General features: G+C 44.9%; 1 protein-coding gene across 1 annotated transcript in view; it reads left to right on the top strand.

The window, feature by feature from the left end:
• Positions 1-24,314, top strand: part of FLVCR1 (FLVCR choline and heme transporter 1) — a 379,457-nt gene that overhangs the window by 236,388 nt on the left and 118,755 nt on the right. Inside the window, exon 4 of the mRNA XM_069608541.1 lies at positions 12,981-13,048. Coding sequence (XP_069464642.1) covers positions 12,981-13,048 — 68 coding nt within the window. The remainder of the gene's footprint in view (positions 1-12,980; positions 13,049-24,314) is intronic.

The raw sequence follows: 24,314 nt of genomic DNA on the forward strand, positions 1-24,314 counted from the left end.
TGCTGCCATTTCATATGGCTTTACAGAGAAGGGTGGCTGCGGCTTGGACTGCTCCGGAGAGTCTCCCGGCAGTGAGCAAGTTGTTGCTGAAAAAACACCATCCAGCCAGTAGCGACCCCTGCTACTTGACTATGCACCCCACTTCGGAGAGTTTGGTGGTGCAGGCGGCCACGGCCCCTGCAAAGCAGGCGTCGTACCCTACTATACCTCTGGATAGGGACGACAAACGTTTTGATGGCTTGGCGAAGAAAGTGTTTTCTTCAGGGGGTATGGCTTTACAGGCAGCCAACTCTGTGTGTGCCTTAGCACGTTTCACTCACACTCTGTGGAATTGTGTGTCTTTGGTGGCTGAACATATTCCCGAAAGGGGAGGAATGGGATAGTTTTCTTGCCCTCGTTCAGGATGGCAAGGATGCCATGTGTGAATCCATTCAGTCGGTCTGGACATGGCAGACTGTGTCAGCCGGTCCATGGCGGCGAGCACCGTGATGCGCAGATTTGCGTGGTTGCGGAAGTCGGGGTTTGCTCCTGACGTACAAGCCCGGCTTCTCAACATGAGCAGATGAGAGCCTTGAGAGGTTGCAGACATCCAAAGCTGCAGCGAAGTCGTTGAGCGCTGCAGTTCGCCAACCTCTGCCTTTTCGTCCTAGGGGACAGCAATGGAGGGGAGGTTCCTTTCGATACTACTCTTCCTTTGGTAGATCGAGGGGAGCTGCAAGTCAAAGGGGCCACCGTAGGAGTACCAGAGGTCGAGAACAAGGTACTCGAGGTGCCAAAGCCGCTCAGGCAGTTGCCTCTTTGCCCTCAGGCACTGCCGCAGCCGCTTCAGCTCAGTCATGAGGCCATGTCCCATGGTTCGCCGGTTGGGGGAAGGCTAGCGCAGCATCTTGTAGAATGGCGTGCCATTACTTCAGATGTGTGGGTTCTGGAGATCATAGCCCACGGCTACTGTCTTCCTTTCCGGCAGAGGCCTCATGACAATTCACCAGGGAATCTCTCTTTGAAGAGTATGGATCCGCTCCTTGCGCAGGAAATCAAATCCCTGCTGGAGAATGGCGCCATAGAACTGGTGCCTGTAGTGGAGAGGAACAAGGGATGGTATTCCCCATATTTTTTGATTCCGAAAAAGGACGGGGCATTGAGACCCATCATGGACTTGCGTGGTTTGAACAAGCTCCTCAGGAAGGACAAGTTCAAGATGGTTACTCTTTCTCAAGTCCTCCAGGCCCTTCAACTTCAGGACAGGTAGGTGTCTCTCGACATCAAGGATGCTTATTTTCATGTGCCGATTCATCCCAAGCACAAGAAGTACCTGAGGTTCGCGGTTGGCGACTCGCATTTTCAGTTTCGGGTCCTGCCGTTCGGATTGACCTCCATCCCGAGGGTCTTCACCAAGCTCATGGTGGTGGTGGTGGCAGCGTATCTCAGGAAAGGGGGGATTCACGCCTACCCCTACCTGGACGATTGGTTGATCAGGGCGCGCTCTCCCGAGCAAGTCCTGGATCATCTGTCAGTCACCTGCCACTCCCTTCACAAGCTGGGCTTCTCCCTCAACTTAAAGAAGTCCCACTTGACACCTACCCAGCGGCTCCAGTACATCGGAGCAGTGCTCGACACATCCCTGGGGCAGTGTTCGCCTCCCCAGTTGAAGGCTCATCACATTCTGCAGATGGTGCACAAGTTTCAACATGCCCAGAGTCTCCCGGCGTTCGAGTTCTTGAGGTTGCTCGGCCTCATGGCATCCTGCATTCTTCTGGTGCCAGAGGCCAGTTTGCGGATGAGATCTCTGCAATGGGCTCTCAAGCTGCAGTGGTCGCAGTCCTCCGGCAGGATGTCGGACCCCGTTCAGGTGCCGCCCTCGGTCGCCCAGGATCTTCTGTGGTGGGCCATCGAAGGCAATCTGATGAAGGGGGCTCCATTTTGGCTACCCTGGCCAGAGGTAATGATCGTGACGGACACGTCCCTCACGGGATGGGGAGCTCATGCCAACGAGTTGACAGTCAGCGGTCGTTGGTCTCCGGAGTCCATACTCCATACTCCATATCAATCTGTTGGAGCTGAGGGCCATCAGGCTAGCCCTGAAGGCTTTTCTGCCGTCTGTGCGGGGGAGGAATGTCCTGATTCTGACTGACAATACAGTGGCCATGCACTACCTCAACAAAAAGGGGGGGGGGCAGGGTCTCTCCCTCTGTGCAGAGAGGCGATGCAGCTCCGGTCCTGGGCCATCCAGCAGGAAATTTCGATCTCGGCAGTTCATCTGGCCGGAGACGAAAACGTGGCAGCGGACGCTCTGAGCAGGCAGAGCACGGTCTCTCACGAGTGGGAGCTGGCTCAGGAGATTCTCACGGAGATCCTTGTCCTTTGGGGGACACCACAAGTGGATCTTTTCGCCACCAGTGTCAACCGGAAGTGCGAAAGGTTCTGCTCGTGGGAATTTCCTCCAAGAGGAGCCTTAGGGGACGCGTTCGTAGTGGAGTGGTCCTTCCCACTACTGTACGCGTTTCCTCCAGTCCCCGTCATTCCGCAAGTGCTGCAGAGGTTACAGAGGTTCGGTTCCCGAATGATCCTCATTGCTCCGGCATGGGCTAGAAGAACGTGGTTCCCGGACCTTCTCGACATGTCCATCTGCCCTCCACGCCGTCTTCCCTGCCGAGACGATCTGCTCTCATGGGAGGGGGGGTCGGGTTCTCCATCCAGAGGTCAAGGCCCTCAACCTTCATGCTTGGCTTCTGAAAGGCTGAGGTATAGGGATTGGGACCTCCCTGAAGACGTGATGGAGGTGTTGCTTTCGGCCAGAAGGCCCACAACAAAGTCCCTGTACCGTTGCCGTTGGAGAAAGTTCTGCGACTGGTGCAGGGTTAAGTATGTGGATCCTTTTCATGTGCCATTCCTGTGGTTCTGTCTTTTTTGCTTTCGTTAGCCCACAAGGGCCTGCAAGTGGGTACCATTAAAGGTTACCTGGCGGCGCTGTCTATATTTAAGCGCTCGTCTGAAGAGTGTTCTTATTTTAAGATTCCTTTTGATTTCTCAGTTTCTGAAAGGGCTCACTAATGTGTTCCCACCGTCGCCTTCCCAGGTGCCGGTTGGGATTAGAACCTGGTTCTAAAATTCCTAATGGGAGCTCCGTTGGAGCCTTTACATTCTTGTCCTTTGAGACTGTTGACCTTTAAAACTGTATTTTTAGTTGCGGTTACTTCCGCTCGCAGAGTGAGTGAGTTTCAGGCACTATCCGCTAAGCCACCCTTCACGGTGTTCCGTAAGGACAGGGTTGTCCTTAGGGTTCATCCTTCTTTTCTTCCGAAAGGTTGTGTCAGAATTTAATTTAAGCCAGAAGGTCATTCTTCTGGCGTTCTATCCTCCTCTGCATCCATAGGTTGGATCCTAGGAGAGCGTTAAGCTTCTAAATCTCGCGCATGTCCCGGGTCAGAGTGGACGATCAGCTCTTTGTAGGATACGCTGTAAGGCGTTTGGGTCAAGCTTTTACTAAGCAGCGCTTGTCCAGATGGATTATTTTGACCATCTCGGAATGCTACCGTCTGGCGGATAAAGACCTTCCGGTAGGCTTGAGGGCCCATTCTACTAGGGGTGTGGCTGCCTCCACTGCTCTGCAGAGGGGTGTTTCCATTCGTAACATTTGTGAAGCAGCCACATGGGCCTCTGTCCATACATTTGTCAAACACTACTCCCTGGATTCTATCCATGGGCAAGATTTGGCCTTTGGTAAGGCAGTCCTCTATTCTGCAATTTGATTGGGCATTCTAAAATTCAAAATTCTTTTCCCACCTCCATAGGTTGGTACTGCTTTGGGACTCTGTCATAGATGTGGAATACATCGGAGGAACAAATCCCCTCGAAGAACAAGTTACTTTCTTTCGATGGGATGTTCCGACAACGTATTTCAGATTGTACCCTCCCAGCCTGCCTCTGTACAGAATTTCTTATGCGATTACAGCTTACAATTCCGCAAGGCTTTCTGTAGTCGTTCTGGCAGAAGATTGGTACCACATGTTTTGGGAAAAAAACTACAACTGAGGCTACGGGCGTCGTGCATCCTACTTGTAAGACGTTGGCTCGACGGAGGCCCTCGAGGACGGCGTATCGACGTCATCGACACAGGACACAGACGCCAAAAATATTCCGAAGCAGCACAGCTGTGGTGATTACCTGTCATAGGTGTGGAATACGTTGTTGGAACATCCCATCAAAAGAACGTTACCAGGTAAGAAAGTAACTTGTTCATCTGAGAGCTGTACAAACAATCACACTGATACAATTCATCAAACATTTGAAAACTATTTCCTAACAAATTCATACATTTTAACATGTCTACCTAAAAAGATTCACAACAAAAGAGTTCGTTCCAATTATGATCAAGGGATAACAATTTAGAATATAAATTAAGATCCATTGGGAAACTACTTACTTTAAAAGAAACTCCCAAAACCACGTTTTAAAAGCCTTTCGGATTTTTAAATAGTCTTCAACCCCTCTTATCTCTGGAGGAAGCAAATTCCAGGTTTTTACAGCAGCACTAGAAAATCCCTGGTTCATTGTTCCAGACCGTTTGAATCTAGGACTTTGGATACCACTGGAGATGTTCAGCTTTTCTGTAAGGTATAGCAGAGTTTTGCTATAAAGTGCTTCGTGCGTGATACATAGTAAATTGAACTGGATTCTCTGTTCAATCGGGAGCCAGTGAGGTATTCTTCAGATGGGAGTAAAATGCTCAAATGTACCTGCACATAGTATTGCATATTCTGTAGCCTTAAAGACTGCTAGAGGAAGCTTAAAGAAGAGCTAGTGCAGTTTTAGCAAGACCGACTAACGCAGAGTTTCCAAAATTGGTCCAGGGCAGTACAAATGATTTAACTAATAGCCTACAATTAGTAACTGACAAGTAGGGTTTTACTGCTCCAAGGGAGAAAAAAGAAAAGGTTGCACTTTTAGCTAAGGCATTAATGTGCGTAATAAAGACAAATTGGCGTCTGATGTGAATCCTAGTGATTTAGCTGTTTAGGAACATTCAATCGAAGATGCTCCTAGAAGTTTAGCCTCAGACATCCAAGACCCAATAAGAGGGTTTGGCGACGAGTGTAAAAATAGTAAACATTCAGTGTTCAAAGAGTTTAATTTAAGAAAATGTGATGCCATCCTGTTTTCTATCTCCCCAAGACATTTTCCCAATCTCCTCACATCACCAACAGAAGACTTTTTTATATACAACTGCGTGTCATCGGCATGTTGCTGTGTATCGACCCTGTGTTGCTTTTCAATTTCACCTAATGGTTCCATGTATAAATTACATAAAACTGGAGATAGAATTGACCCCTGTGGTACTATGTATGGAGTCAGAAGAGAATTTGAGCGATTTTGCCCAATTAAGACTGCTTGTTGACGATCTAAAAGAAATTACCTAAACCAATTCAAGAACTTTTGTCTGTGACGATTCACTTGCTCTTGTCACTTGTCCCCAGAGGGGAGCCCATTTCCATGAGCCTAGGTTGGTGAGGCCGCTAACCAATAGTCCCTGTGGGGTTGGTTACATGAGGGAGGACTGCCTGGAGAGGAACGCCCCTCCTGAGGATAAGAACATGAGTCCGAGGCAAACCCTATCTTACCCACAACCCTACAGGGTGACAACCACCTCAAATCCTTCTAGACTTAAAGACTATTGTCCTGTAACAGATTGCTCTAACCTTCCCGGCCTTGAGAACCCAAAGCTTGTAATATCTGGAAAGAGTTATTCTGAAAGTGCCACAGTATACTCTTGTACTAGCTTGTCATCTAAGTCTGCAAGTTCTTGTTAAGAAGACTATGCTAGACAGATAAGCTAAATTTAACCTTTTCCCTAACAGGACTGAGACGAACAAGGCTAATGCGATACCAATAGTATAGCTGCCTCAAGTACTAGCAGGAAGAAGATCATCAGAAACATAAAGATCACCAGCCATGCAAGGACTGAGAAGAAGTGGCCCTCAGGAGCCATAAAGAGCAGCCCAGGGAAGAGGCAGGAACATTATAGACTATTGCAGAGGAGTGGCCACGGGAGTCTCATAAAAACAGACAATGGACTAAACATTTGGTCTTGGACAACCTCGGAAGGCTGCAGTTGTGCTGCACAATGAAATCTGGAGATTCAAACCTATGTCGATGATACGGAGGGAGAGAGCTGCCAGACCACCATGTCTGATGATTGGAAGGTCTGCCTTTGCATAGCAATGCTGAGAGGATGATGGAATAGAGACTGCAGCCGGTAATGCCGTTGCACATCCGCAGGGAAAGCAAGACGCCGGAGAAGCTTAACCGAATGCCCGCCATCCCAGGAAGCCCCAGCGATTTGCTGAAAAACCCCAGCAAGATAAAGGGTGGCACAGGAGACCCAAAGGGGACACAGGATGGCTCACCAAGAGGGCACATGCAGTTGTCCCAAGGCCCCTTTGCAATCATAATGCTTGGGTGGTACGGGAGGGACAGAAAGCCTACAAATCTTCTCCTCCTCACCACAGTGGTGGAACGAATCCCATTGACCACCAGGCAAGGGTCGAGGACCTCAAGCACTATAAAGAGACTTGGGATGGAGAGTCCCTCACGACAGTGGTGGAGAGTCAGGGACCCTAAACAAAATAAAGGTAATCTTCCTCGTGGCTGTACTTGGCAGGAAAGTGAGCCAGATCAAAGAAGAGAAACTAGGGTATGGGACCCAAAGCAAGAAAGCAAAACAAGTCATCTTCCTCATGGCAGTACTTTGCAGTGAAGTGAAACAAGTGGGCCAGATAAAAGAAGAGAAGGCAGGGTCGTGGACGCTCCCAACACTTAGAATTGGGTGTTGTAGTTGTGAAGTCTAATGAAAAGAAGATCTGGGGAATGGAGTCATTCCCCCTTGTTATAAGGAACTGATAACAAGATACCAGGAGAAGGGAGTCATTTTAGAATTTAGGGGAGTGTAAGGATAGGGGGAGGTGCACAGGATTTAACGCCGGTTAAGAAGCAGTTTCGAAAAGGGAAATGTGAACAGGGTAGGGCATAGGCAAATTATAATGTGTTTTTAAAAAAACATCTGCATGACAGTTTATTTTTGCTTTTTCAAATCATTCAATTTTACGTGTTCCCTTATATTGTACAGAGATAATAGAAGATAGCAATTCTGTCATTTGAGATTTAACTTTTTTCCTTCAAGAATTTGACATGGAATCCCTCCTTTAAAACCCAAAGCTCTCCATTTAAGGACTTCCTTGAAATCGCCCATTGAACACATTTGCACATTTGGAATCCAAATGTGATATAAAACATTTGAATCATCTAGATTTTTTATCTGTAAAGCTCATCTAACCATCACACGGCAGTGCCGAATAGTAGAGCAAAAAGGCCAGGCAACAAAGCACATGCCAGTAAATGGAGCAGAAGCCCAGGGTGCCTTAGCACGTTCTCTCTATTCCCTTGGATCCGGAGTGCCTTATTTATGGTGAAGTTCTGTTATCTGGCACATGTTGTCGTCTCGTATGCTTGATTCCCCAGGCGTATAGCATACAGAGCTCTCGGGGTTCCTATTTGTTCTGATAGGTTGTCTCTTCTGGAATGATCCTGTCGTACCCAGTGCAGCATCCCGGCGCTGAAGCTGGCCACATGAAAGAAAAAGCTTTGCTTAGGAAATAGGTGTGCTTTAAGACGTTTTTTACTATGTGAAGTCCTTAATCGCTCTTAAGAAAGGAAGCAATTTATTCTGCATTTTTGCTACCACCTCGGAGATGGCTTCGTCTCCTGACCTGACTTGGTTGGTCCCCAGAATAACCAGACGTGGACTGCCACTCAAGCCCTTTGTGAAGAGGCCATCCAGGTCTGATTTTTTCCTTTGAATTCTGGTACTTGCACTGTTTTTCCCCATTTTAAATTTAGGAAAACTACAAGCCACAGAACCCCAATGAAAAAACAGAACTGTCTGGCCACCTCGGACATGGCAAGGGGAAACTTAAAAGCTCTTCGTGTGTGTGTGCTTAAGTACCTAAACTGGTTTAATCTTGATGGACACCCATCTATTATGCTGATGGGTTTAGTTACTTATCTAATAGTGCTTACAACCATACATGCTGATGTGAATCTCTCCAAAACCTCGATCTGGTCCCTTTTTAAAGGAAACTGGTGGTGTTTGGATGCAGTTCCTGAGGACTGTGCATTAACGTTAAACTAACTGGATATACATCCATAAAGAGGTTGCGTGTTTCTTCTTCCAAAGGTTGCCACTAAGCTGTTGTGTCGTGTTTGAATTAAATCTTCCTTGGAAAGGTACACCTTGATACTAGTACAGGACCATAGGGATTTTTAATAATATCCTTTCAGCCGGGTCTGTGGCTCTGTTGACTAATGCATCCAATACAGGGGTCTGTGTTTGACCTCATGGTCACAGGTTCGGATCCTGGCAGGCCCACTCAGCCGTTCATCCTTCCGAGGTCGATAAAGTGTGTACCATTAAGTTGGGTAACAATAAACATCTGTTATTAGCCCCAAGATGCCCCTTCGGGAGTGAAGGTGTGCTCTACAAATACGAATGTTATGTTCAGGGTTGGACTGGGACAAGAAATAGGCCCGGACACCCAAGAAAAAGAGGCCCACCCTTCGCCTCAAAGTGGTCCACCCCTCACCTCACGACCCTTGACCTCTGATAACAACACCAGAAGTGATGTCATTTCACCCCACCTGAGAGTGACATACCGGGAAGCGATGAAACGCAACCTTTCACCCCTTGACAAAACAGGAACTGGCATCAAATAGCATTATTCCTAAGTACACTATGAAAAATATGGTTATGATTTGACTAATGTGATATACATTTCATACAAGAATGGATTACCATATGTATCATTAATATCTGTGTGTATAGATCCATATTGTAAAATTACTGTGAATGCATGCAGATGTCCAAGGCCAAATGATTATGTTATTGCATAGCACTTACGCTTAAGCTTTTTTATAGAACAAATATGCACACAACATCACCCAACCTGTGTTGGTACTCATTTATCAACCTCAGAAGGATGAAAGGCTGAGATGGCCTTGCTGGGATTCGAACCTGCAGATCACACACACATTGCAGCAGCAAGCACTCAACCCACTGAGCTATCATATTGGCTATAGTAAAATGAACAATTATTTTGTAGGAGATACCATTAAACTGGTAACTGAGATTTAACAGCAGACCAGTTAAGTTCATCTGCAGGTCTGGTGCAAAGTTGGCTGCATGCTGCAGCAGCATATAAATGATGCATGCAGAAACGTTTTTATGGGAGGGCAAAAGGGGCACTTGCCCATGGCCCCCACCTTGGAGGGGGCCCCACAAAGCTCCCTGATCTAAAGAAGTAAGATTCCTTTGTTCACCAGACTTAAATAGCACACATCAGGATATTTTATGGCATGGTGCTGAGGCTCTAAACCTACTGCCTGACTGTTTTGGCAAGTACCTTCTGCCTCAATCAATTCATCATGTAATGCTTTCTGTGTTCACTGTGGTATATATAGTTTGTGTGTTTTGTTACTTGCGGCACAACTCCTGTAGCATTCTTTCCTTGCTGTGGGAAGTATGTTGATCAGGTGCAATAGCCAAATTTGAAATGCATATTGGTAAATTGAGTGCCACAATGGTTCAGAAATGAGCTCAGTGTGTTAATCACTCATTGCAGAGATATGTGTTCCTATGCAAGATTAGAATAGCACATTCCTGTAAGGCTGGCTGAGCCTTTCCTATGTCTGAAGTTTGAAGTTTATAAACCTTCCTGCATATGTACTTGGTCTTGCAGCACAACAAGTGCTATTATCAGCAATGTAGCTGCACCAGATCGGGGTTGCTATAAAAACGAACATGTCATCCTTATGGTGAAGGTCTAGAAATTGGTTTGTTCAGATGGGGTGTTGTAAAACCTAGGCCATCACCTCCAACGATGAGCATAAACTGTTAGTCCAAGCAATGAATAAGTATCCAAATTTGGAACCAAAGCATTCATGCTTGTATCCTGGCTTTGCTAGCAGACAATACAGCGATCCTGGTCAAATCATCTAATATCTCGTACGTTACTGTACTATCTTCTCTGAAGTTTGCCTCCTCGCATGTGGTGGCATCTTTTAGCCCATGACTTGATCTTTTTACTTGTAGGCCATTTGATTAGAAGCGGTGGTAGACAGAAGGAAGCGGACCAGATAGTGCAGGAATCGGGCAAGCATATTTTAAAGTCTGCTCGTTTGAAACAAAAAAACGCTTTGCATTTTTGTAAAAGTCAAAGGTTTTTCTGCACCTTTCTAAATGACAATTTCACAAGCCAGTGTTTTGGAACTATGTAAAGCTTTAAAATACAAAAGACAGATTAAATCTGTTAAATCACAGTGATTGGTATGCAAGGTACTTACATATTTCACTTCTCTTGATGATGGAGAAAATTAAGCCAGAATCATTCTGTGTTACACCCTTCTACAATATTTTGTTTTTAAAAATGGTCATGTTTGTTAATGTCATTGGTGTACTTTCCAAGTCAGTTTTATCAAATGAGATTATTTTAGTTCATGGTAAGAACTGGAAATGAAATTGTTCAAATGCAGAAATTGCAGAGTTGGCACAAATCCCAGATTCACCCCTTAACCAGTGTGTGTAATGATGGGCATCTCATTTTAGCTTGTGTTGCTTAGCCTCTCGAAATTGCCAGTCCCTAAACTTTTCAAAATTGTCCCCCCTACAGAGATATTTCCTTCTCAGGGTATGATCTTCAAAACAGCCTCACTCATGGTTTCACTGGCTATAGTGTTGCTTCCACTATAATAGTGAGCATTGGTATATTGCACACCACAGGCACTTTATTCTTTTGATCTCTAATGGCAATTTATAATCTGTCTGGATACAGACACCTTCCTGGTAGCTTCCAATCTAATCTGCATCCACTATCCATGCTATGTGTAACGTTCTCCAATTGGTCTCCTCTATCCAAGCTTTAGCACGTTTGTGTTCTGTGAGGCAGCAACTGTGAGTTCTCTGTCTATTCTGGGTTACATGTACGTTGTGCATACAGTCCTGCATTAATACTACAGGCTATATACCTTCCTGGATTCTATTGATAAAAAGTCTCCTGAATCTAAGCTAGAACAAAAGTAACCTCTTCGTAGACTGATAATGTTGCCCTTCAAATAGTACTTATTTATGATTCTTATTAGGGCAAGAATGAAGAGGGTAAGGAGATTTAAAGGCAGTAAACATCCTTCTTTGTAATGCTGTGAGGCAGCATATCAAACTATGGGTTGTGATTGTGACAGGGGGGAGGGGCAGATATTCTTGATCACCTAATTCCTTTGGTTTGGTGGAGGGAAGCCCCAAAGATGTCCATGCCCAGGGCCCCAAAAGTGCTTAAGATGGCCCTGGATGCATGCAAATCAGTCATCAAAGCAAGGTAACATAGGTTACCTTGCTTTAATGAATTATGTCGTTGCAGGTGCTTTTTATTTGTTTCAAAAAACCAGCCCAGGAGTGGCCAGAAACCGGCCCCCAGGGACTACACAGGATTGCGGCCCGGCCACAGGCCGAGTGGCAGATGGGCCAATCCGACTCTGGTTATGTTATGTTATGTTATGTTATCCTTTGCTTTGACTCCAACCACGCCATGCATGTAAAGTCAGGTGCAAGCTTCTTTAACTGCACTGCTAAAGGATTTAACTGATGTGATGGTAGAGCAGTTGGCCTTTCGTCATCTCATATGGGTAGTGGATGTGTGAGGTTCTTGCGGAGCACAAACGCCTTCATACACCCTAGGCTCATGTCCATGGTTGCTGCTGGTGAGGAGGCATTCCGCGGCTGGACCCTACTGTCTTGCACATCTTTTGCATTTAAGAGTGCCACAGCACATCTATGCATATCGCCTGGTACCCCATCATTGGGCCACATTCTTCCTTTGCTCCCCAGAGCCCGTTTGCATAGGATGTCCTCGACTTTTTTATCTTTTTTTTTTTAAACTACGATACAGGAATATAAAAAATAAAAAAAAGTAACCTGCCCTCGTTCTGTGTTTTTCGGACGTTGCAACACATGGTCCTGCCGTTAAGTTAAGTGATGATATAGACATATCAAGATTAGAGAGAATGTGTAAGACATTGATAAGTGCATTTGTCTTCGGCCACCTGTGCTAACAGTTGCGTATGTGTTTTTGATAATCCACGGCGGGTAATTTAATGTGACATTCTTCCACCATAAGCCATTTTACTCAGAATTGTAGCATGTGATTTATTGGTGATCATCTGGTGCCTCATTATGAGTATGGAGGTAAAGTTAAAAATGCCACTTCTTTTGAAAATACCACCTAATTAAGAGTTGGGGGTTGCATGAGGATTTCTGGAGTTTGGTACTTAGCAAGCAGTGCATAGGGTAAGTTACACATACAGCATATTCTTTGTTACCCATGCAGTAAATATTCAAAGCAAGTGCTAATCCTGATTAGGGGGCATTTGAAAAACAAGTGGTATTTAAAGTACTGCCAGTTTTTACCGTTGCCGCCATAGTTAAAAAGAGGTTATAAAGAGGCCCCTTGTGAACTCCTGGGAGTGAGTTGAAGCCTCCTCCAATGTTGATCACCAGGGCCATCAATTCCCATCCTCGCCGAGCACCCACCGATGAGTTCTGCAATGTTCTTATTTGATGCATCCCTCATCCGGGTGGGATTTAGAGTGCACACAGTTCGCCGTTTTCCAGAGTGGAAACTATGTTGCCAACATAATGGCACATACGTTTTCCCATTTGAATGTGTGCATTGCCCTGTGGCCTTTGTCAGCCAATGGACATATATCAGAATGAAATGCATATAGCCAGAGACCTGTACTTGACATTTAAGTTTCGAATGAATATTGACATTAACCTGATCATAGAAGTCGGCACCACTGAACCACTACTGCTTGAAAGTGATCATGAAGCGATTCCATGGACCTCTTAATGATGCATTGCAATTGTCTTTCCTTTCTAGGGATTATGACGGGCTCCTTTTATTCAGTCTCTACGCTCTTAAACCAAATGATAATTCATCACTATGAGGTAAGCTTGGTCATCTCGTGGTGTCTTGCGTAGCCGCCACGTGGAGAAATGCTTCACTGCTTGCCAGGGTTATTTCACCTGCGGTGCTCACGCTCTGCGGTCAGTTCTTTGTTATAATTCTTTTTTTATTGTATGTTTATTTTTGGTGTCCTATAATGAGCAAATCTAATGCATTAACACTTGTACTCCTGTTAGGACATATATAGAGGTTACACGATGATTTCATTACAGAATATTCATCACACCACATATTTTACACACATCCTGATTTTCAAAGTGGAGCATTGAAGTGCTGGCAGGGAAAGAGAAAACAAGATGTAGAGGGATACAAGCAGTAAAGATGACAAGATGAAACGATTGTGTAGAATGTATGCTCAGGACAATCAGCAATGGCCAGAGGCACTGGGGGTTCGGCACTTCCTTTCTCTACTCCTTCATCCTGCACTTTAATAATTGAATGCCCCTAAGGCCTTCATAAGGTCTATCATTTTCCCGTCCCTTTCGGTGGGCTACCGAGTTGGCATGCCCACAGGTGGCACCTTACGAGTCTCAAATGGTCAAGAAAATATGGGAAGCAAGGAGATGTGTGTCAAGAATCTCGGATCAAAAGAGGTAATCTCCAAATTAGAGGGCAGCGCGGCTCCATACATTGGACCATAGGCGATTAAAGGGCGTCATATCCAGGAAGCTGGGGGCAGACGTGCCATATACATTAAAGATTTAGACATGCACTATCCAGAAGACACAGGGTTCTATAAGAGAACTCAGAGTTTATGCACATGGCTGCTAAAAACAAGGAAGCTGGTGTGTAAGGGGGAAGAGAGATAGTTAATGTAATCAAGAGAGGAGGAGAGGCTGGCCATAGGGTCGTGATATTGACATCTCGTGGGACCCATAAAGAAAATGCAAAGCCTTGACATGTGGTGTACTTTGAAGAGGTACATCTTCTGCTCTCGGTGAAAAGGATTAGGAAGCAGGGAAGGCATAGCTTTGGAGAAGAACAGTCCAAATGTTTAGGGTTCAGGTAGCGGAGGACGGCTTGAGAGTTTGTTAATTTTCCAAATTCAGGAGTTCTGGGCAGTACTCACCTTTGCAGTGGAAGGTCCCATAGATAGGTTTGTCTACCGTGTTTCTCAGGGAGTGGAGGTGTAGGATATTATAAGTCTGCCATTCTCTCTTAAAAATGCAATGAGCTTCTATGGGAATCCAGTGTAAACAGATTAGCCCTAGAGTTCTGTGGTCGCACTGTCAGGTACCAGAGAACAGTTCAGCTGCTGGCCCATCTTGATTGTTTGTTTGTTTTATTTTATTGGTAGGGTGCACCGAACCCGTAGGTGACTGGGCGCAACAAATACAAGAATATTTTAAGCTTAGGTTACAAAGTGTCATATTGGCAACGAGATTATACAGGTAAGAATGCAAATTATACAGTAGGTAAGACATTGTAGGGTACATGATACATGCAAAAAGGCGTGAGTAAAGCATAGTTAAATGTCATTGGTGCGGAACCAGTTCAACGTTTTGTGTCTAAAACTGAGGAAGGGTTGGTCCACTCTAAGTGAGAGAGGAAGTGCGCTCCAGATCTGTGCAGCTTCACTATTCTCTTGGCTAAGTAGGGAGGAGCCACTTGTTAAGGCACTTGAAGGTAAGGGAAGCTGTTTTGAGCAAGATTTTATCATTTATCTTCATCCAGTGATGTTCTCTCCTAAGCTCTGATACATGTTCTCTGTTGGGAATATTCAGAGCGGTTCTTAGAGCATTGTTCTGTAGGATTTGGATTTTGTCCAAGATATACTTATTTGCGCCTAGGTAAAGGGCGTTGCAATAATCCAATTTCGAGTATTAAGGCGCTGGCAAGTATGATGCAGCTAGGTTTGGATAGAAATGGCCTGCAGGCCCTTATTAGCTTACATGTTTAGGCGGATGCTGATGAGATTGAGTTTACTTGTTTACTTAGGGTTAGTGTGGAGTCGAGGTAGAAACCTAGGGTACATTTACTACCTTGATCATATTTCTGTCGATATTGAAGGCGGAGTAGTTGGTGTTCAGTTTTTTTTAGGTTTTTTTAGGTTAGCGGCTGTCCGAAGAATCGGGAGCTCCGTTTTGTCGTCATTCAGGCTAAGGCCGTGGGCTGCCATCCATGCCTGAATGAGTAAGTACGTTTTATTTACCAAAGCCGTGTCCTTGAGGTAAATGCCCGAAAGGGGTATGAGGATCTTGAGTCACTATTAAGGATGCAAAGCAGCATTTTGGAACATCTTCCGAATCAGAATGACCATAGTCTAACCTGGAGGCCCCCAGAGCTTTTTTGACTGATCGACGAGGAGGAGGAGGAGGATCTTTGTAGACTTCTTAAGAGGCAGAAATTGTGCTCCCATTACACCATGTTTGATGTGCGTATCTAGGTTTTGGTCCAGGTTAAAACCAAGAGATTTTGCTTTGCAGACAAAAGTAGGCTGGGCTCCTGCAGCTGAGATGACTGGCAATGAGCAGCAGTTTTTTTGATGGTTTGATTTCAGTTGATGATTTTTCATCTAAGATAGAATTTCCCTTGGGTAAACGGCTTTGTGTATAACGTCTCATTTGGATATTTACTTCAGGTAAAATTGGTTACAATATGCTTATTGAAGCATGGTGAGATTTAGTTTTTGGTCAGGCGCACCATTGGTTCCATATTGATGTTGAACAACATCGAAAGCAAATGGGACATTGGGGGCAATACCATGTAGGACACACACATAGTTGCCAACATGACCCATTCCAATCTGTAGGTGCTTGCAGGTCCTGTTATTTTCCTGTTCCTGTTTTTTCTTTGCATTCTGGGACTTTTAGTCCGAGCTCTGTAATGGGGAATGCGGAACTAGACATCCCGGAATTAAAAAAGAACAGGACTGGATAAGCACCTACAGATTAGAATGGGTCATGTTGGACATCTATGCGCCCTATGGTATTGATATCACAAGTTGAGCACAATCTTTCGTAATCGACAAAAGAACTTGGTGGTCAATACCTATGCGTAGTTTCATGGTATTGAGTAGTGATATGTGGTCTATTGTGTGAAATACGGCAGATAGGTCAAGAAGGATAATTGGGCACCAATCACCTCCCTGCTAAGGCAAAGTTTGTGATTTTCAGATGGCCGTTTTCTGCTGTGTGTTGGGCTGAAACCAGGTTGGTTTTATCTAGGAGATTCGAATTACATTTGTTTTGCTTCTTGACAATGCAGATTCTTAATGTTTTTGCAAGGAAAGGAAGCCAATGAAGTTGCTTAATAAGTATTAGTGCCCCTGTGGGGACAAGGCCAGCCGTTAGGTGAGCAGAAGCCTTCCTTAATGGCTTTCAGTGATGTGAGTGCCTTTTAGGAGGTCTAGGGCCACCTAATATCCGGAAGTGCCCCCGCCGGTGTTGCCTATCCCAGTTGCAAGCTCGCCCTCCAAAGCTAACAAGCTTGCTTAAGAAAGGGAGGAAAAGCTTGTGCCAGCGTGCCATGCTATCATGTTTACACAGCACCCGAAGCATAGAAATGAAGGTTAGAGTGGCATAGCATCACTTCCTAATGATGGAGGGATAGAGAATCGCTGGACAGAAGGATGGAAGCTGGGCCCGGGACTCCTGTGAGATAGGTTGGACACTTCAGGACCACAAAGAGCATCGGGCGGCCCTTTCCTGAGGGGGATCCTGATTGGCTGGGCTGCGTTCAACGTTCAATAAAAGGTGCTACTAACAGCCAGATCTTGCAAGTTTATCTGTTTGAGAGCGGGTTTATTTGACCCACAGTCTGGCTGTCTCGGAATTCTCCATTGGCCAAAGAGGGGTTAATGAGATTCATGCGTGGTGCAAGAAGGAGCGCTCAACCCAGTAAACAGATATGTGCTCATTAAGGTAGCTTAACGGTAACGGTCTCTTGGAGATATGATTGAGATGGCCGTGGAAAAAGGTGCAGGGTGCTATTTAGATCTTTGAGGGAACAGTGATGTCGAGTTTATCTTTTCGATTTTGATTGCAAACCAATTCTGCACACAATGGGCCTCATTACAACTCAGGCGTTAAGGGTTAACGCCGTCGTTAACCCTTAACGCCTGATTCCAATTTTAACGGCTGCTTTTAGCAGCCGTTAAAATCCATGGCGCTAAACCGCCTTGGTGCTAATTACGGCACCGTAATTTACGGTGCCGTAATTAGCGCCTTCCCCACTCCCATTATGCCCTATGGGGCAAAAATGGGAATGGGGAAGGGTAAATGGGAAATGGGGATTTACCACCCCACTCACCTTGGAATGGGGCGGTAAATCCGCCATCCACCATGGTGTAAACATAGTTTAAACCATGGTGGTAAATTTGGTGTACTTACCGCCTGGGTCGTAATGACCCCCAATGTATTTTCTTGTGGAATATGGAATTTCTGTGTAGAGGCATTGGCGAACGAGGGAAAGTGTGGCCGATTACTTGTAGAACCTTCCGTGGACAGTAATTTGCTGCACTTTGTATTGTTTTCTTGAGCTATGGTGATGGCTTAGAAACCTTTAGAAGGGATTTTACGCCATCCTTGGGCTCCTTTGAAAGCAATTACCTATTTGATTGGTTTCATTTTGAGGGTGGGGGTGCTAACTCCACTATGATGAAATTGCATGGGGTTGTGGTAGTGTGTAGGAAGAGTGTTCCCATCACTAAGCATTGATAACTTTGTTCATATTCAATTTTCAGGGTCAGTCCAGATTTTTTGTTTGCCTATTGAGTTGTCCAGTGGTTTCTGCCTTTTTAAAGTTAGGCTGCAAGGCCATTAGACGGTTAGAGCGTTCTACTCGTATGGGGGAGGGAACTTGTATAGTCTCCCATGGGCGGAATAGTCATTACTTTGGGCGTGTTCGGTCATTCTCCTTCAGTTTTGTTAAGCAGTCACTGTGAGTAGAAAAGTGACGGCATGCCCGACCTGTGCATGTCTGGATTTACACTTGTTTGCTCGGTACTGATTCTCCCCACTCTCTGCATTACCCCTTATGAATTTAGGTATTGCTTTTCGTCCAGAACTGCTCTGCTCAGTGGCTGTTACATGGTTTTACCATATTCCAATTTAGACCTATTTTCCAATGTTTTTCATGAGCCTCCAGCTGTCGATGTTCTAGCTCTCAGTGCTGGAAGTCTCCTCTTATGCTGTGGTTGTCTTCTCATCTGTCGGCAGAGATTGCATGTTTCCCCTGTGCTGAGGGCGTAGGCCACTGTCTCGTGGCCAAACCTTCAGGTTTGCCATATCCTGACGAGCACTATTATGAACGTTCCTCCCTTTCTGTAATGGCGTCGCTGTCCCAATCTGGACCAGATGCTCTCCCCAACTGTTGCCTCTGATAAGTTGTAACCAACCAATCCTCAACGATGAAAGTAGCAGATTTGATTACGACCTGTAGACTTTAACCAACACTCCAAAGAAACATTGTAACTTTACAGACTGAGGGGAGGTTATAGAAACTATTTCAAACCCGTCCTGTGTTGTGTACCAAGGACACTAGATCAGGCGTGTAGACTGCACTCCCCCTAAGTTATCTGTTCTGGCTTGCAACATCGCCGACTGGCACCAAAATCGCAGCACCTGTGCAATTTATCATGAAACAGATGATCAACATTTGGCTTTTACAAAGGTACTCCAGAAGCACGTAATGACCAAAAGTGGGACTGTTGAAGAATCATTTTCCATCCCTCTGCGTGCTATGTGTATTTCCACTGCCTAACAAAAGCAGCACTGCCTGTGCCCCCTGCTTAGGCGACTGTCACGCCAATGCTGTGACAATGCTCCCTCAACAATGGTAGATAAAGCCCTCAATCTTTCTATTTCCTTACACTGGCTCACAATGGGCCATTTAGCTTAATATAGCTAAATAGCAATGAATTTTCTTTTCCTGTCATTTCAATGTCTTTGTGACATTTTTCAACTCTGTATCAAAACTACTCGGATTGGATCTGCGCATGTTGTTAGTTTGGACACCTGGAAATGCAGTGTCCTGCACACAATGATGTTAGAACATGTTCCAAGCACTGAGATTCCATTGGCCCAGATATAACAGGCTCCAACTCTAGTTATAGGCCCGTTAAACAGTGTCTGTCATATTCCAAGACATTGTAGCTCAGTTACATTTTTCCTTCATAGTCTTGGTGAGTATTGTGCAATGTCTAAAAGGTTTTTACAAAACAAACTGGATGTTAGAGGTATGTAAATAATCTCTCACATTAAACCTTATACGCTAGCAAGAAGCTGTTGCGATTCCGAAATGACACAACAAAAAATTGGATATTACCGACCTTGCCTCATTTTGTGTTGCAACAGAACACTGAGTTCCTGGAGGTAAGCTGACACAATTGCACTGTTCTATGCTGAACTGAACACGTCACTTGAATAGTCCATTACATATCCAGCAACATATTGAAGTAAATAATTATCAGATACAATTCATGATAACTTTATTTACCTGTTACCCGAAACAGAATTTTGAGCGCCTGGGGACCAACTCCATTGGTGACGGTACGCGGTACAAATACCTTTAACATTAACATTTAACTCTGCACCATTGTGTCAGTAGCACCAAATAATGCATGGTGTTTGGATTTTCTCTTTTTAATTTATTTATTAATTTATGATATTTATCTAGCGCGTTTATCCAAGACGCTGTACAAAAATGTACGCTGTGCAAACAAAATAATGAAATATGACAATGTAAGGCATAAAAGGGTAGAAGAACACATGGAGCCACCAAGGTCATGAGAAAACATGATGAGTGAAAGTAGACAGTAAGAGATACATTTTTAGACTTCTTTTTTTAAAGTAGGACAAGCTTAGATCAAAGAAGAATATTGAGTGGAAGAGAATTCCATAGATGAGGTGGAAGTAATTTAAAAGAGCAGAAACGAGTTGTCGGACAGAAAGCACACATTGAGATGAAGAACAAAGTACTCTAGGATGATGATGTAAATGCACTAAGGAAGCAAAATAGTCTGGAGCCAAAGCATGAGCACATTAAAACACTGGGAAAAGACAACGAAACTCAAACTAGGATTCATAGGAAGCCAACAAAGCAGAGTCAAGAAGGGAGAAATATTTGAGGAATAAGTTAAGAACCGAGCATAACTGAAGAAGAGCATATGCTGGAAGACTGATGTATAGAGAATATCAGTAGTTAAGGCAAGATAAGACACAAGTTTGTAATATTTAGTGGAAGAAAATGTTAAAAGATGATGCATTCTCTTAATATTAAAGGGATAAAACTTACAGGATCGAGTGGTAGTAGAGATTTGTTTTTTAAGAGGGTAAAGAGGTTGGTGGGGGGAGTGGTTAGAGGAAGTGGGACAGGGTCGATGAGGATGGGGGTGAATAGCATGGGAGGTGTTGGAGTGACCAGGGTGGCATTTGGCAGGATGGTGTGAGAGACATGGGCGGGAGATGGTGAGAGAGATCAGGAGGGACAGGTAGCAGTGGGACAATGCATGGGGAAGGCGGAGGCCTTGAGAGATGGGCAGAGACAGGCCATTAAGGATGTAGAATGGGGGAGCATGCTGAAAGGAGAAAGTGGAATTTGAAGTGAGGTGGTAGTTTTTAGTTAGGCCGATGGGCTAGTGGTTTCAAACAGGGTAAATTAAAACCGTAACAGCAGTAGTGACCAACAGTGTAAGTTAAGAAGAGCAAGGTCGGTAGCAATCAGCCATGTATTAAGAGCAGTAAGGCTGGTAGCGCTCACATTGCACTTGTGAGGGTATAGGCAATAATAAGAAGTTTTAAGATAGGCGTAGGGCCCTGGATCTCACAAGCCAGAACAGTGCCAAATTGACGTTACCCTTTACAATTCTGCCCTTTACAATGATGCCATGTTGTGGGTTTCGCAGTGCTGAGAGCTCTTTAGTGGTCATGTGGCAATTTCCAGCTAAATGTGTGTTTGCTTGACCCTCAGAAGGCCGGACAATGGACAAGGTCAGACGAATGATGATTGGGGTCTTTTTAGTGGATTACAGAAGCAACCTATGCGAGAGGCCTTGCCTGTGGGACCTGGGATGGGTCCTCCTGCTCAGAAATGGAATGGAGCTTTACCCTGCAGGGCCGTGGAGAAAATTGAGACTTCTTGCTATGCAAAGGCTTTCCTCTATATGAGCCTTTTCCCAAATTGGACAGAAGTAAATCATTCCTAGATGCTGTCATGAAGACTTTCTGGCCTACTCAATAGCCTGCCGGTGATGTACAGGCACCGACACCATATTCTTGCAGTTAGCTCATGTGGTTTCAGCGTGAGCATCAGCGCTCCGCCCTTAGGTGTACGAGAAGCTCAGCTATCCCTCGCTGGACAGAAGGGAGAGGACCAGCTGAGCCTTTGGCAGAGGCAAAGCTGACACCCTAGGAATAGCATAAAGTAGAGTTGCAAGTAATTAGCATGGCCTGCAGACACTGGCCAGAATTGTGCCTGAATTTCTGCCAAGCTGGTATGCTGTTCCCAAAGCCAGCACTTCTCAAACAGCGCCTAGTGCTGACATGCCCTAGGTTTGAGTGGGACCCAGGGAAAATTAGCAACAACCTTTCGTTATCAGCCTATCAACAGCACAGGTTCAAACAGATAATAGCCAGGGAAACTGTCTGTGGCGTCAAACTTGGGATGACTTTGTGGAAGGTCGGAAGAAGGAGTCTGACACATTTTGGACATTTTAACTTTCTTTTAATGAAATGATAAATAAAAGGGCCATAACATAAGAGGTTTATTTGTAGAGTGCACGTTCACCCCAGAGGGGCTTCTTGGTGCTATTGATAGTTAACAGATGTTCATTGTTACCCAACTTAATGGTACTCATTTTATCCACCTCGGAAAGATGAAGGACTAAGTGGACCTCCCAGGATTCAAACCTGTGACCATGAGGTCAAACACAGGTCCCTGTAGTGGATGCAATAGTTCACTGAGCCACAGACCCATCTATCCCTGCTATAGGGCTTTTCTCTGCCTGACTAAAGTAACTGAAGGTGCTCCTTTGTCAACAGACATTCCAAAATAGATGTCCTCAGTCCAAACCTAAATATATCTGATGTGAGGAACCTGACGGCATCCTCACTTCTTTTCCCCCTGTATCCTCCTCTCGGGTGGCATGGGAAAGGCCGTCGCTCTTGGATCCTGGCCCTGCGGGTGGATATGCGAGGGAGGATCAACTGGGTGGAGGAGATGTGGGGAGTGGGGAAAGGACGTCCTTGGGTGATACATGGTATCCCCCATTTCCTTTTCATAATGAGCTCTCTACCCCTTAAGCCTTTGTAGGCTACTGTCAGCCCTTTCCCTGTTCTTCCCTCCAAACCTTCCCCAAGAAACACCAGCTCAACACTGACATCCTTTTCGGAAATGGAATCAGCTGTGGAAGCAGGGCTATGGACTGCTGTGTGCAAGCAGACCTCTCCGGATCGGCAAGCGGAGTGCTCGAGACCCGAGAAAGGATGAGGACTTTATGCAGCGGGAAGCAGAGCTGATGGACGCTGGAGGCCGGTGGCAACACGAAACAGGGAGACTGGCACGACCCAGCAAAGCAGTCCTAAGACTCTAGATATGCACGTGGAGCATCACCGGGTGAGCTGAGCCACTGGAAGCCACTGGGAGAAAAAGCAAGGTAACGCACAGGAAGAAGAGAGCCTGTGGCAGCCGAGGACCTTGTTGAAGAGCCGTAATATCCAACCAGTGAGTGAACCAGGAAGGACCAGCACCGGGTTGGCTCGCACATATGAAAAACCGGCAATGAACATTGTTAAACAACAAAATAAAATTTAATAAGTACATTTGAATACCGAATGAAGTGAAAGTAGTTCTAAATCCTTTTGAATACCGAACACATTGCTTTTGAATACCAAAAAAAGTGAAAGCAAATATAACCACTTGTTAGAGCAGATGCAAGTTGTGAGCAGTCTTGAACATTCTTGAACATTAAGCATTGTGAAAGAAAGATTGGGAATCTGCCTGATGCAAGGAACTGTGTATTATATGAGAAAACACGCATTGGCACGAGCCAGGAGAATACAAAAAGTGTGACAAATGCATAGCGGCCAAGCAAGCCACGATACAGGAGAGTGTGACACAGATGAATGAAACAAGTATCACTTTCAAGTTGAAGCAGTGGCAAAGTGTTGATGCAAAGCAGCCAAGAAGGTGTATTGGTAGCGTGACCTGTAATGGGTGGACTGTGTGGTCCGACAACTGCGCCTAGACCGAGTACACCCCTTTTGTATGGTAAAGCCATTGAACGTACATATAAAGAAATTTGTGGTCTACAACAACCTCTTATGTGTTTTTTTGGAGTTAAGAAACTGAACTGTCTATGTCAGATTGTGAAAAGTGACAATATCCTAAGAGCTGATAAGTGTTCCAGGGAATTGTGTTGTTTTAAAGCTGTAAGATTTGAACTCTTGGGGAAGGGAACCCCAATGCCATTTGAACTAATTTGAACTTAGGGAATGGGAAGTTGATTGCAAGCCAAGAGGTGGAAGAAGCTCTGAACTTTACACTATTTGTTTTGTTGCTGACATCCCTGCACATTATATACAGTTAGACGTGAGGGCAAGTATAGGTTTTGGGCACAGACAGACTTTTACTTCAGACTTCCCAACACAGACTATCCTTAGTTTATTTAGGTAGGGAAATCCCACCTTAGTGTAGGGCAAGTTAGGCCTTATCCAACTCTGCATTTCAAGTTAATAAAACCTTTGTGGACCAAACCTGAACCTGTTGTCTGTGTCTGCTTCATGATGCCTTCACACTGTACCTACCACTAATATGAACAACTAAAGTAGGCCAAAAGAATGTCTTATCTCCTGGTCATTTCCATTTATGACTTCTTTCTTTCTTGTGTCTTTTTCTCAGGGTTTGTATCGTGTTTCCTTTTATGCTCGAGACACAAATGCCCCTTGTTAAACATACATTCCTTATGTGGTTCTTCTCTGAGTCTCTCTGGCAATTTCCTTCCTTCAATAGCTTGTGTAGCTCCTCTCAACTGGTGCTGGGTTTTATTTTATTTTTTCTGGTTTGTTTAGAATGTCTCTCCTTGAAATATACTCTCACACTCTTTCCTTTAAGCTTATGCCTTCCAGTTTCTTGAGATTCAACCTTTCTTAGGTTTGGTTTACTTTTACTTGTATTAGGAGTTCTTCCTATTGGTTTATGTTTCTCCTTATTATGTTCACTTAACAGTCTTAATTCACAACACATGGGGCACTGTATCAGGGAGTGCTCACCCCATTCTTTAGCTTTGAGTTCTAGTGGTCTTCTCTC

This window comes from Ambystoma mexicanum, chromosome 4q, assembly GCF_040938575.1.
Source record: "Ambystoma mexicanum isolate Mex_15411 chromosome 4q, UKY_AmexF1_1, whole genome shotgun sequence".
Classification (NCBI taxonomy): Eukaryota; Metazoa; Chordata; class Amphibia; order Caudata; family Ambystomatidae; genus Ambystoma; species Ambystoma mexicanum.